Source organism: Nycticebus coucang, chromosome 14 (assembly GCF_027406575.1).
Source record: "Nycticebus coucang isolate mNycCou1 chromosome 14, mNycCou1.pri, whole genome shotgun sequence".
NCBI lineage: Eukaryota > Metazoa > Chordata > Mammalia > Primates > Lorisidae > Nycticebus > Nycticebus coucang.
This window is the reverse complement of record NC_069793.1, coordinates 49,929,491-49,943,497: the sequence shown is the minus strand read 5'-3', so window position 1 is coordinate 49,943,497 and position 14,007 is coordinate 49,929,491. Positions and strand designations below refer to the sequence as shown.

The following is a 14,007-nucleotide window of genomic DNA, read 5'->3' as shown; positions in this document are numbered from 1 at the left end:
CTAATTTTTGAGTTAAAAAAGGCCATCACTTAGTGGAGAATCAAGATTTGATTTCAGCTGGGGGCAAATTCAAGGCAGTAGGGTAAAGCATACAGATTCCATGCAATAGGGATAAAGTCAGAATAGCAATCACATCAGACTTCTGGGTGTCTTACTTTTGGTTTAAAGTGATGTCCTAAGGCGGTGGCTACATATAGAATCCAACATCTCCAGAGGATTGGGGGCTAGCCAGACAATTTTTTATCTGTCCCCTGCCTATCTTTCCCACTGTGTTTTCTACCTCTATCTTTCCACCACAAAAAAGAGGGGGAAATCTCAGCCATTCTATTCCTCAAATATGCCAAACTCATTTCCGCCTCTGGTCCTCACAACTGCCATTTTTCCTGACAACACTTTCTAAGCTGCCTTTCATACCTACAAGCCACTGTCTACCCCACTAGTCTACGTTACTTCTTCTTAGCACTCATCTACTGTAAAAATACCTTTTTTGGTGGTTGTTACAAGAATGTAAGCTTGTAAGTACAAAGATTTTGTCTGTCTTACTCATCACATACATGTTGTGACATGAATAGTGCTTGCACAAAGTAGGAGTTTAATTTAAAACACCAAATTAATGCAAGATCAGGGAATGAAACGGTTAAGTAGGGAAAGTGAGGCAGAAATCTAACTTTGCTATTGGGACCCAGGAATGTAGAGGATCGGCAATTTTGGGCTTTTAGGGCTGAATTCAGGAATATAAGAAAATAAATAACATTTCAACAGTCTTTTTCCTTTCCAAAAAAGTTATCACAGCTAAAAAAATAGTGATGACACTTTCAGAGGAATATGATACAGTCTATATGCATGAATTTATTGGAAGTCGGGACTAAATGAATGATGAGAAAAGTAATGAGGCTTGTGGCATTCCAGAAAAACTTGACACAAATTGTGCACTAAAGCACAATGTTTTAAAGTTTAAATGGCCACTCAGTCTAAAAGATTTTGGCTTGAAGTTGTAACAGCTGAATACTTCTTATACACACCAAATCCCCGGCATAACTCAACTTTCCTAGGACATAGAGAAAAGATAACTTTAAAAGTTCTATACGAAGCCCTCTATCAACAAATAGGAAAAATGAAAGAGAAAGGGGAGAGGGAACATTTGAGATCAACTTTTATTTAACACCTTTTACACGGCATATACTATCAAGCCATGCCTTTTCTCGTTTAATACCCCCTTTAAGGCACACATTATTTATTTCAATTTTCCAGACCAAAAAATAAAGGCTGACACAGATTGACTTGCCCAAGATCACAGTTAATAAATTATAGAGGAAAATCTAATTCCAAGTTTACTTGACTCCAGAGCTTGCACGCTTTCTCTACACCACATTTGCCTCCCCGGCATTCCTGGAAATTCCCTTGATGACACATATTACTCATCTTAAAAAAAAGCAAAAAAGCAATGATATGGCCTAAACGAAAGTAGGAAATAATAGGAAAAACTAAGTAACCCACAAACTATTAGGTTGAATCACATAAAATTGCTGATACTTGGCTTTTTAAACCCACAAACAGTGGTAATTTCATAGCCCTCGACCTCTTGGTATTAGATCTGTGGATGAAGATCACTATAGCAACGCGACTAATGACTATACCATTGGCTGTGTGTATACAACTTTACAGATTGCATTCCCTTATCATTTCAGTAACCTTTTAAGACAGTGTTTTGTCTTAAACACCTCCCAGCATACAGGGCTGGCGCCCTACTCCGTTGAGCCACAGGCGCCACCCAAGACAGTGTTTTATATAAGAGGAAAGCAGATGTGGTGGTCCTAACCATTTATTAGAGCATCATGTGTCCCTTAGAGAAACCTGGAACCTTTTTAAAAGGATCCTATCTGGTTCCTCACAACCTGCCCTTACATATCCCATTTTCCACATCATGTTCTATCATAATCACTTTGGAATTTGACTTCTACAATAGAGTTCCTGGTCTCCCACATTTCTTATCTATTTTCCAAAGGTATTTTCCTAATTGCAAATCTGTCACTTATCTGGTTAGTAATCCTTAATAGTTCTTCATTCCCTGCAAGATAAAGTTCAAATGCTTCCCCCTGTCTTTCTTGCTCTGACCCAAGACTTCCATCTCCAGCCCATCTTGCCACTGCCTCCCAACAAATCCTGTGTTGAATAAAATCCACCTTTCTGTGCCATGCACCTCTGTGACTTTATCCAAACTCTTCTGTGACTCAAATAGTTTTCCCACACCTTATTTAATCAATGGCAAATTTATGCTTTTCAAGGCTTAGACAAATGTCACCTCTTTATGAAACTATGCCTGACATTCTTCTGATAGCCACCAGTTTTCTGTGCTCACACAGCAATTGGTACGTTTCTCTACTTTAAGACTTAATTAAATAGTGCTCTGATTAGGTTTTTTGTGGCCTTAAAGTATTCATTAGGCTGTATCTTACTCTTAACAACTGCAGGACATAACCCAGCAGTAGACATACATAGTTAGAACCCAAGGTTCCTACTAAGTCCCCATGTTACATGTTAGGTTGGGGAAAGAGGAAAAAATCTGACAGGCTGAGTGCCAAAACACAAGGTACACTTTTTCCTGGGCTTTCTGGAGTTCCTTACATTTAAGGGACAAGCCAGGGACTACCTTAACTTGGATTTGTACTTACATCACCAAGGCTTATTTCATTAAATGGTGCATGAGCACATGATCTGTATGAATTACATATGACAACATTTGGATTTTGTAAGTTATATTTTACATAAATATATAGGCCAGTGGTGGAGCACCTATAGAAATCAAGTTGTCCTTTTTTATCACCATAAAATCTTGACCTATTTCATTCAGTGTGATGAACAGAGAATAATTTATTAGCAGAAAATACATGTATGCGATATAAAACCAGCAGGAATACACATGACCACAAAGATAAGCTGTTAGACCAAAAACGCTCAGCTAGCCAAATATTCCCATAATCCTGCTTTAGTACTTTTAAAATTTGATAACAGGTATTAGTATGTTAAAAACATTTATAGTGAAGAAACATAATATTGATAAAATTCATTCTACCAATGCGTGTTCTCTTGGACTTGGGATAAACACGACCACTATCTGATTTTAGCCATGGGAACACATTGGTCTAGCTTGTGGAATACTTGCATTCTAGTAGAGAGGGTTTGAAAACCATGCTCTTAGCCTAACAGAAAACAGTCATACCTTTACTAAATTCAAGAAACCACTTAAAAAAAAAGTGTGGCCTTAAACAACTTTGAAGAAAGAGAAAATTCTGATTACAGTCCATTACATTCACTTTTTTGCTATTGGACTTTAAGAAATGGTTAGCAGAGGACAGTAATTTTCCCAGACTCCTTAAGCCAGATGGGCATTTCCCCTACACCCTTCTGGTAAGCTGTGTGGTAGGAGTCAGTCCCCACCCTCTTATGATGGAATGTAGTGCTTACTCACAAGGGGATGTCAGGTCTTGGGTGTCCAGAAAAGGCTGAGGTTTCAGCCGTTTTGAAGCCCAAAAGATCAAGATCATAGATCTAAAAATCGTAAGAGCTGGAATCAGGGACTGCAGCCAATAAAATATCTTAGTCACACCCTGTAACAGGGTGGGTAGGGTGGGTGGGGTAGATAGCATTTATTTTCAAGATATACTGGAGTTACAACTGATGTGATAGTTCAATAATTTTCTATTCACTTCAAGAGACAGGCAATACATCTTTAACATATCCTGATTTATCTTACTGTAGAAGACATATATTCTTACAAGGTGCTATCTTTTTTCTCAGCTAACATTATTTCATAGGCACATGCCCACAGTGCAATTTAATCTGCAACTTTATCTTCATGGCTACATATTTCATTCACTTGGACACTCCGCAAATATTCTGTGAGCATCTCCTATCTACTGGGTACCCTGGTACACGCTGTAGACATGTAACATTTAATGGTTGATACTCATTTGGGGCATCTTGGTCATTTTTAATTTTTATTATTAAAAATATTAAAATCTTTGGACTTTTCTTTTTCCAGTATGTCTCTTAAAAATAGTATTAGCAGGGAACAGTCTAGGCAGGTTGAGGAATTGAATAGTTACTGTTGTTATGTGGTCAAGATTAAAGCACAGGCTTTACTTTAAAAATTATATGTGAAATTTATGGTTAGGTGACTGCAGTAGACCAGGTTAAAGATGACAAAAGTCTAAAACAGGGGAATGGCACTGGGACTGGGGGAAAAAAACAGGATTAGAAAAATACTGAAGGAGAACAGAAAGCCTGGTGTCTGATACAGAGATAAGCCTAGACAGATACATCTCTTTCAGAAAGCTACTTAGACAATTGGGAAGATTCATTCAGAGCTGTTCAATCCACCATGCTCCATCCCTTTTTTGTACCTTGTTGGTTTTACAGTTATTCCAGAATACAATGTAAAATTTCCTCAGAGTCACACAATCATTCATGGAGGCCAGATACAAGGTGTAAATCCCACTTGCATTGTTTTATCACCACATAACTCTTTCCTTTCATTTTTTTTTTTTTTGAGAGTCCTTTGTTTGTTTTTTTTTTTTGAGAGTCCTTTGTCCTTTTTTTTTTTTTGAGAGTCGCTTTGTTGTCCTCGGTAGAGGGCTGTGGCGTCACAGCTCATAGCAACTTCAAACTCTTGGGCTTAAGTTATTCTCTTTCCTTAGCCTCCCAAGTAGCTGGGACTACAGGCATACGATACAACACCCAGCTATTATTAGAGACAAGGTCTAGCTCTGGCTCAGGCTTGTCTTGAACCCACGAGCTCAGCTAATCCACCCACCTTGGTCTCTCAGAGTGCTAGGATTACAGGCATGAGCCACCACACCGGCCATAACTGCCTTTTCAATAGAAGAGATCCTGCCATTGCTTGATGAAGAAAATGAATACAAGGTGGTCAGATTATTAGAAGTGACTTTTGATCATAGTGAGCAACCCTAAATACAATATTGTTATTATAACCTGGCTGCACACATCTCTGTGTTCACTTTTAAAGGACCAGTGATTTGACTATTATCCTGAAGCAAACAAAGCTAGTATGTTCATCACTGACAATCTACCACATGAGGAACTTGGGCGTGACAATCCAAGTTAAGCTAAAATAACAAAAGTTGATAGGCAAATGTGCCAAGAGCTTATTAAAAAATTACACAATATTCTATAATAGACATACTCTTATTTGACAATGTGAATGTTACTTTCTTTATTATTATTATTGCTTAATATTTCGATGTAGCAATTGTCTGATTCCTTTTCTGAATGTATTTATGTTCATTCATTCTTTATGAGGTTTTTGTTTCTAGTCCTTATTTTAAACATTGTTACTGTTATTAAATTTTAACCCTTTTTAATTTTGTGAAGGCAAAAAAATGGAAACCCAATAAACACATGTATATGTACAAATAAAAAAATTATACAATATTTACAAATCAAGGGTCAATAATACCTCAATTAAAAAATTCTCAAGAAATGAAGTTTCTTTTAAGGTATTAAAAGCAAAAACATTCAAGTAGAGTATAAAATGAAGACCTAAATTCTGAAGGAGGTATAGAGATAGTGAGACTGGGTTTCAGTCTTCCCTGCAAGGTAAGGAAGGTGAATGTGGGAAGAAATGGTATGAACACTTATGGACGAGCAGCTACTATCTGCCTAATATTCATAATAAACATATTATTTTATCTTATCAACTCTATGAATTAGACATTATAAGCACCTTACAAAAATGAGGAAACTGAGGGACCAGGAGCTTTAGGCAGTGGTACCAATGTGTGACTAGTTGCAGGGGTATTAACGTTTGGTATGCTGACTTTATATCTGAGTTCATCCCTTAGTATTAAGCCTTGAACGAATAACTTAAGACTGGCATTAATAGTATTTACCTCAGAAAGTCACTGTGAGCACTGCATGTGTCATGGAAAAAGCACTAAGTGTTGTGGCACAAGTAAGCACTCAGTAAGTTAGCTATTTACCATTGTCTGAGACCACATACCAAGTAAGTAGCAGATAGGATTCTACATTTTCCTAATTCTAAACTGAATTTCTGCACTATACCTGGTTACTTCTTTAGTCTTCTAAGATCCTGAGGGTATGGAGCTCAGGGAGAGGGACAGATAACTAACATGATGGTGTACTAAGAATCTGGAGGAGGGAAGTAAAGCAGGGAGCTGGTATACCTAACCCTGCTTTGAGGACACAATGAGAACTGTTAAGACAAAAGACAAATGATAACTTTAAACTCAATCTTGATGTAAGTGAAAGAAGCAAATTATTAGCTGAGTAGAACATATATCGGTGTAGAAGGACTAAGTCACCAGTAAAACTACTCAACTTTATTCAATCATAGCACAGCTATTTCATATCTGATATTGAGTTTCCAAAGATACTATATTTTCGTTCTCTTACTTTTTCAGATATCCTGAAATGAGTTTTTTCTCCTACATAATTTCTGAATCATGTAGAAAAGTTTCTGACAGGTAGCAAAACAAATAGCACTATCTTGACATTTAAAGTTATTTTTATTAGAGAAAAAGCAAGATAATTTTTCTATTAGTAAAGTAATTCATAAATAAAAATAAAGTTAGTTTACAGATGTACTATTTACTTGCCTTCCTAATTAAGAAAAATTAACTTGCATTTTCTTCTTATAAAAACTTTAAATGCCAATCACTTCTAATAGTAAAATAAAATTAACTGCATGGAGCTCCCTCTAGTGTCATGACATTAGTGAAATACAAGGGCCATTTCATTCTCTTACAGGATTTACAGGTTTATTCATTCAATACATTAATATATTAGGCTCTTATTTGATGTTAGATAATATGTTTATTCTCTTACCAGGTATCATGGTCCTAGATTATATGGTATCTTCAAATGCAGAGTAGCTACTACCTATTATATAGGGCACGTGTAAACAGCTTCTCTAAACAATGTGCCCCTATCCAACTCTGCTCACATGCACATAATATACATAAAGCTGATGAAATATTAATGAAGCAAATGGCTTAATGTATCTGACAACTGTTTTAACATCTTTCTCTTTGTTCTCCTTATGTATGAATTTAAGAAAATGGCAACGTAAGGTGATCTGATTCTAACAGAAACCGTCTGAATATGTTAGGCAACTTTCTGAGAGTATCAATAGAGATACATTCCAGGACATACAAAGGCATAATTCCTTGAGATTTTAAATGTGATACTGGCTGATTGTGATTATAAAACCAATATCATTAAAAAAATCACTATTCCTGTCAATACGTGTTCCATGAAAAAAGGAATGCTTGGTCAAGTAAGATTAGGATATGCTGGACTAAACCAAACTGCTGCTGTCTTTACTGAAGGACATCTCAGAATCATTAGTATGGCAATGTGCACTGTGAATACAGCAGTACAGTACACAGCATGTACTCCAAACTTAGTATGGAATACTTTTTCCCTCAGAGTATCTAATGATATTTAAGGCAGTTCATGATGTTCAACAGAACAGTTTGGGAAATGATCTAGTCCAAACAAAGTTGCCTCAGTTCCTCTGCTCTCATCATAAATCTTTACTCCCTGATTCAAATCATTAAACTAATGGTTTCCCCATTTGGCAGCCACTGGCTTTGCTTTGAGATCTCAGTGCTCTGGAATTTCAAATGCCCTATAATCTTCTGTGATTTTTTTAAAAAAGCAAGTGGCTTCAAAGTTTATGACATCAGACAAGGTATCAATCTCCTTACCCCCTGAACAAATCGTTCCACTCACTGACACAGGAGATGCTGCATTCACTCTTTCACAGACCTTATCTATGCTGGAAGACAAATACAATAGTTTGAGTTTAGGCTCAATCATGCTTAGTTGAGGGAAGGGCCAAAAGGACAGCACAAACAGACTTTGGGAATCTTAGCTCAGAAATGCCTTTTGGAATCATTATTAGGAGGTGATGGTGCCCAGCCCTAGTGCAAAGTGAGGAAAAGAGGTAAGGCCTGGAGGTGATACAGAAATAGGACAGTTTTTTATATCCTCTCTAACTGAATATTCCCACTATCAGCTTCAGTAATTGGTTAGAACCAATTTAATTTCTAACAAACCTAGAATATCCAATGCTATCTATGAATGATTTAAAAAAAATCTATTTTGGATTTTCATTCAGTATGATTTAGGATAATTAAGATAGTATTGTTTACTTCAGTCAGGATTCATAATGCTCCTTTAAATTGCCGTATTTTACTATGTATAATGCATACTTTCTTGCCCAAATTTTTGAGCGAAAAATAAGGATATGCATTACACATGGGTAGTATGGCTTGGGAGTGGGGGAGCTGAATGGGCCCCCTGGGTATACAGGTTTCTAGTCTGGGATGATCTGGGATCCAGTGGGAGCAGACTGGAGCAGCCTCCCCAGAGTGCCATGATCAGGGGAGGGGGCGATGGCAGGACTGGTGAGGTGGGTCTTAGCTGTGCAGGGCAAAGGCTAAGACCTGAGAGCCCTGTAGAAGCCCCAGGGAACCTGCCTGGCTGCCTGTGGGCCAAACACCCTTAGAAGCTCCTGCCCCAGCAGCCACATACCTGGTCATCTCTGCTGTAGCCCCTGACATGGCTGGGAGGGAAGGGCTCCTAAGAGAGGGGGAAGGGTAGCCTTCAGAGTGGGAAGCTGAGGGAGGGCAATGTGATCTGCATATTTACCAAGAGAAGATTAGCACCCCCTGGTATGTCTTTCCCAGCTGAGAGCCAGCACTTTCTCATGGGGTTTTTTTCCTGAAAGTTTGGGCCCAAACCACTTAAACACAGGAGGAGTTAATTATACATGGTATAATACAGTAGGTCTGTTTTCTCAAGTTATTTTGGTATTTTCTTCCTGGAGCTAAATTTCAGAGACAATCTCTTCAGAACATTGTAAGACATTTTGAGATAGCTATGTTGGAACAGTAAATAAGTAAAAAAGTAAAAAAAAAAAAAAAAAAATCAAGTAAATCAATATCATTGAGTATGTAAATTCATAACAACTTAAAGAGTAACTTAAATTTCTAACAGAAATCTATATCCAACAAAAAGAAATCCATAATCCAACTAGAAGAAATCCATTGCTATATAACTAAAATTATGTAATTATTCATTTATTTATAAAATAACAAAAAATTATGAATAGATCTTTTTATTGTACTACGAAAATGGTCTTGGTATATGTGAGAAACATTACATACTTTGAGGACAGTGTTCAGAACTGTTAAGACAAAAGACAAACTATACTTTTAAACTCAATCTTGATTTAAGGGAAAGGCTATAAATTATTGGCTGGAATGCATTCAGCATGAACTCAAATTCCATATAACACAGAACCATGAAAAAGTACAAAAGATGTTGGAGTCCAATAAGCCCATACCTAAATTTTAACTGTAAAGCTTCAAGGATTTTTTGCTTGTTCTTATATACTAGTTTTCTTCTGCGACAAGTTTATTTTATCTCCAAGACTTAAGGCCATTCCCTGTGAAGAAGAATGAAGATGTTTGTAATTACTGAAACTATGTACAACCAGTAGATTATTCAATTAACTTTCCATTTAATGATACCACACCACCAACAACTGTATACTTAGTAAAACAGTCTTGCTAAAACTTTACTTTTTAGTCACTAAATTTGTACCTTGGCTTTCAAAAAATCCTGGAAAAGTTAGGCGTGGTGGGTCACACCTATAAATCCAGCCCTCTGGGAGGCCAACACGGTGGATTGCTTGAGCTCAGGAGTTTGAGACCTGCCTGAGCTATGAGCGAGAACCTGCCTCTACTAAAAGAAAAACTGAGGCAAGAGGATCTCTCGTGCCCAGGAGTTTGAGATTGCTGTGAGCTACGATGATGGCATGGCATTCTGCCCAGGATAACAGAGTAAGATTCTGTCTCAAAAAAAAAAAAGAAAAAGAAAAAAAAAGTTTGAAAAGCCAGGTGTAGTGGCTCATGCCTCTAATCTTAGCACTCTGGGAGGCTGTGGCAGGTGGATTACTTGACCTCAGGAGTTCAAGACCAGCCTGAGCAACAGTGAGACCCTGTCTCTAATAACTAAATCAATCAATCAATAAAAAAAAAAAATTCTAGAGAACCCATTTCACAAACACATCACAAGATGCAATATCTTAGAATGATGGACCCAAAAGGTGAGCCTTTTTTTTTTTTTTTTTTTGTAGTTTTTGGCCAGGGCTGGGTTTGAACCCACCACCTTCAGTATATGGGGCTGGTGCCCTACTCCTTGAGCCACAGGCGCCACCCAAGGTGAGCCATTTTAAGGAAGCCAAAGTTATATTTCTTTTCAGAGAATACTAGTGTTATATATGTATATGCATCTGATGGTCAAAAGATACTACATATAGAAATAAGAAAAAAATAAATTCTTTCTCCCTTTGTTCAGTCCAGAGATGCTTTTAAAAAAGAAACTGTTACCTGACTCTTTGCACGAATTCTTATGTGGCCAGTAACAGCAGCATCTGGTCCCTGGTGAATTGGCTTCTCAATGCTGACATTTGCCAAAGCATCTTCTCCAAATATGGAACGAGCATAAAGGTTGGCTGCCATAAAGCCACAGTAGCCAGAAAGGGCCTGGAAGAAATTTGTGATAAATTTAACTAGAGAACAAGAGATGGACAAAACCAAACAGCACAGGTGAATTACCACTTAAAATAGTACTTACCTGGTACTACTGGTGGTGGTTATATGGGTTATGAGTTTGTCAAAACTCATACAACTATACATGTAAAAAGTGTGAATTTTTCTGTGTAGTATATTAAACCTAATTTTAAAGAAAGAGTACATATTCCACTTTGTATCTATATATTCTATTTACTTGTCTGCCTCCCACACGAGACTTTGAACTCAATGAAAGAAGAGTCTATTTTTGTTGGAATTAGTATTTGTTGAGTAAATAAATGCTGTATATAAGTTAAAATCTACTTGTTTGGCAGAATTCTTTTACCAATAAAATGAACATTATAACATTAACAGAAATTTTATAAAGACAAAAACTCCTTAGAGCTCCTGCTTCATATTTCTTTCTTTCTAGTCTTTTTCATACATACACGAACACAGTAGGAAGTCACAGTATAACAACAATTTTGCATCTGGGCAGATATAGTTTCACCTATAATGAGAGACCACAGAAGAAGTCATGGACATTTTCTAATCTAGTATCACAATTAAACTATTTTGGAATAAGCCTCTCGCTGAAAGGTGAAGAAAACTGGAAAAAAAAAACACACCAAACCTATTTAACTAGGCCACCACATAGGAATAAGTAGGATAGTACATTCTAATTGAAAGAAGCAGAATACTGTATTCTATGAGATAACTTCTTTCAGCTACCCCAGAATGACACAGCTTTTCCCATGCTGAATAAGAATAAAAATATAATAAAGGAAATACAGAAAAGCCAGGCATCTACTATACTATTCTCTATTAGCTTTAAGAATTTCCCAGTCAGGCTCAGCGCCCACCCGTAACTCAGTGAGTAGGGCACTGGCCGCATACACCGAAGATGGCGGGTTCAAGCCCGGGCCCAGGCCTGCTGAACAGCAATGATAACTGCAACCAAAAAATAGCTGGGCACTGTGGTGGGCGCCTGTAGTCCCAGCTACTTGGGAGGCTGAGGCAAGAGAATCACTGAAGCCCAAGAATTTGAGGTTGCTGTGAGCTGTGACGCCAGGACACTCTACGGAGGGCGACATAGTAAGACTCTGTCTCAAAAAAAAAAAAAAAAAGAATTTCCCAAACTTTACCTTCTCTGGAGTGAGGCATTTCATGTTGGTTGACTTTAATATGTGCTGTAAATAGTCATTTAAATCAATCATATTGGTGTTAACTGTTACCTGTACAGAGGGAAAAAAAAGTCAAGGAGATCATAAATTTTACAATGAGAAAGTTGTAAATCACTGCTATTTCATATTAGAACCTCGTTCCAACAATTGGAACGAGACTGTACAACAGAAAAAATAAATAATATCTACAAAGCCCAACAACCTGCAAGTCTGTATGAGTACTTTCAGGTATAGATAACTTCTCAGAAGATCAACATAAAGCATATAGAGTATTTTCCAATAAACATTAAGCCTCAAAGGAACGAAGTTCCTCAGTAGGGCACAGACTTTGCAAAGCCTCTTTTGGACACTAGATTCAATGGTAAATTAACCATTTGTACATAGAAAAAATGGAATATTGTCTACAATGTCTTCATCAATCAGATTAATTATAGTACTGCTACTCTTATCAATTTGTAACAGCAAACTGCCAGACTACTTGCATGATTTTCAGGTAAGGCTAATTTGCAAGAACAGATACTGAAAGACTATGCCATTTCATGTCTGATACTTTTTAGTGGGATGAATTTTATCAGAGAACTCCTTAACACTAGCCCAAAGGAAGAGAGATAAAGGAGTACAATCTCCCAAAGACTAACTTTGTTTTCCCATTCAAATTCGGCCCACATCTGACGGAATTCAGCATCAGTGCAAGTTGCAGGTTGGATGTAGTCCATGATGTCAATGTGGATGTCACTGAGGACCACACAATTTCTGTCGCTTGCTGCTCCAGAGACATCATAAACTGAAATATATATATATACGAAAAGATCACAAATCACTAGGGTATTTCAATTTAAAAAGTTTTAATATACAGATAATAATTATGTTAGCAAATATTTATATAATGCTTATTATGTATGGGGCTTTACAAGCAGTCCCCAGGTTACGAACAAGATAGATTCTATAAGTTTGTTAAGTTGAATTTGTATGTAATTTGGAAGAGGTACATTTACCTATTACCTGTAAATAGCCTCCATTTGTATATGTGAGTCGTACTGCCTATATACTAAGTGCTTTACAAATGTTACCTGTTTAGTACTCCCATCAATCCTTTCTGAAAGCATTATTATTTTCCATCATACATGTGAGGAAACAAAAGCACAGAGAAGTTAATTAGGTTATTCAAGGTCACATACTGATAAGTGGTAGGCCTGGGATTCAAACTCAGGCACATTAATTTATTTATTAAGACACAGTCCCACTATGTCACCTAGGTAGAGTGCCATGGCGTCACAGCTCACAGTGACCTCCAACTCTTGGGTTTAAGCCAGCAGTTCTCAACCTGTGGGTCGCGACCCACAGGAACTGTATTAAAGGGTCGCGGCATTAGAAAGGTTGAGAACCACTGGCTTAAGCTATTCTCTTGCCTCAGCCTCCCCAGTACCTGGGACTACAGGTACCTGCCACAATGCCCAGCTATTTTTTGTTGCAGTTGTCATTGTTTCAGCTGGCCCGGGCTGGGTTCGAAGTCCCCAGCCTCGGTGTATGTGGCTGGCACCTAACCACTGTGCTACAGGTGCCAAGCTGAGGCACATTTATTTTTATTTTTATTTTTATTTTTAGAGACAGTCTCACTTTTGTTGCCCTGGATAGAGTGCATGGCATCATAGCTCACGGCAACCTCAAACTCTTGCCTTCAAGTGAGCCCCTTGCCTAAGCTTTCCAAGTAGCTGGGACTATAGGCACCTGCCACAATGGCAGGCTTGTTTTAGAGACAGGGTCTTGCTCTTTCCCAAGCTGGTCTCTAACTCCTGAGCTCAAGCAATCCACCCACCTCAGCCTCCCAGAGTGTTAGGATTATAGGCATGCGCCACTGCGCCCGGCCATACTTTTGTTGTTGTTGTTAAAACAGGGTTGTGCTGTTACTCAGGCTGGAGTGCCCTAGTATGATCATAGTTCACGATAATCTCAAACTCTGGGGCTCAAGGGATCCTCCCAGTTCAGCCTCCTGAGTAGCTGGGACTACAGGTGCATGACACCATGCATGACTAGTTTTTTAATTTTTTGTAGAGACAGTGCTTTGCTATGTTACCCAGGCTGGTTACAAACTCCTGACTTGAATCTTGAAAGGAACCTCCTGTGTTGGCCTCCCAAAGTGCTGATATTACTGTCTTAAGACACCATGCCTGGCCTGTTTTTTCTTTTTAAACAAATAATTC

At 37.8% G+C, this 14,007-nt stretch overlaps 1 protein-coding gene across 1 annotated transcript in view; it reads right to left on the bottom strand.

Annotated features, from left to right (window-relative positions):
* Positions 1-9,104: 9,104 nt before the first annotated feature.
* Positions 9,105-14,007, bottom strand: part of COPB1 (COPI coat complex subunit beta 1) — a 48,933-nt gene continuing 44,030 nt past the window's right edge. The window contains exons 19-22 of the mRNA XM_053560149.1: positions 12,445-12,590; positions 11,768-11,857; positions 10,440-10,595; positions 9,105-9,493 (exon numbers count right to left, since the gene is read on the bottom strand). Of these exons, the coding sequence (XP_053416124.1) occupies positions 9,434-9,493; positions 10,440-10,595; positions 11,768-11,857; positions 12,445-12,590 (452 nt within the window). The 3' untranslated portion in view covers positions 9,105-9,433. The remainder of the gene's footprint in view (positions 9,494-10,439; positions 10,596-11,767; positions 11,858-12,444; positions 12,591-14,007) is intronic.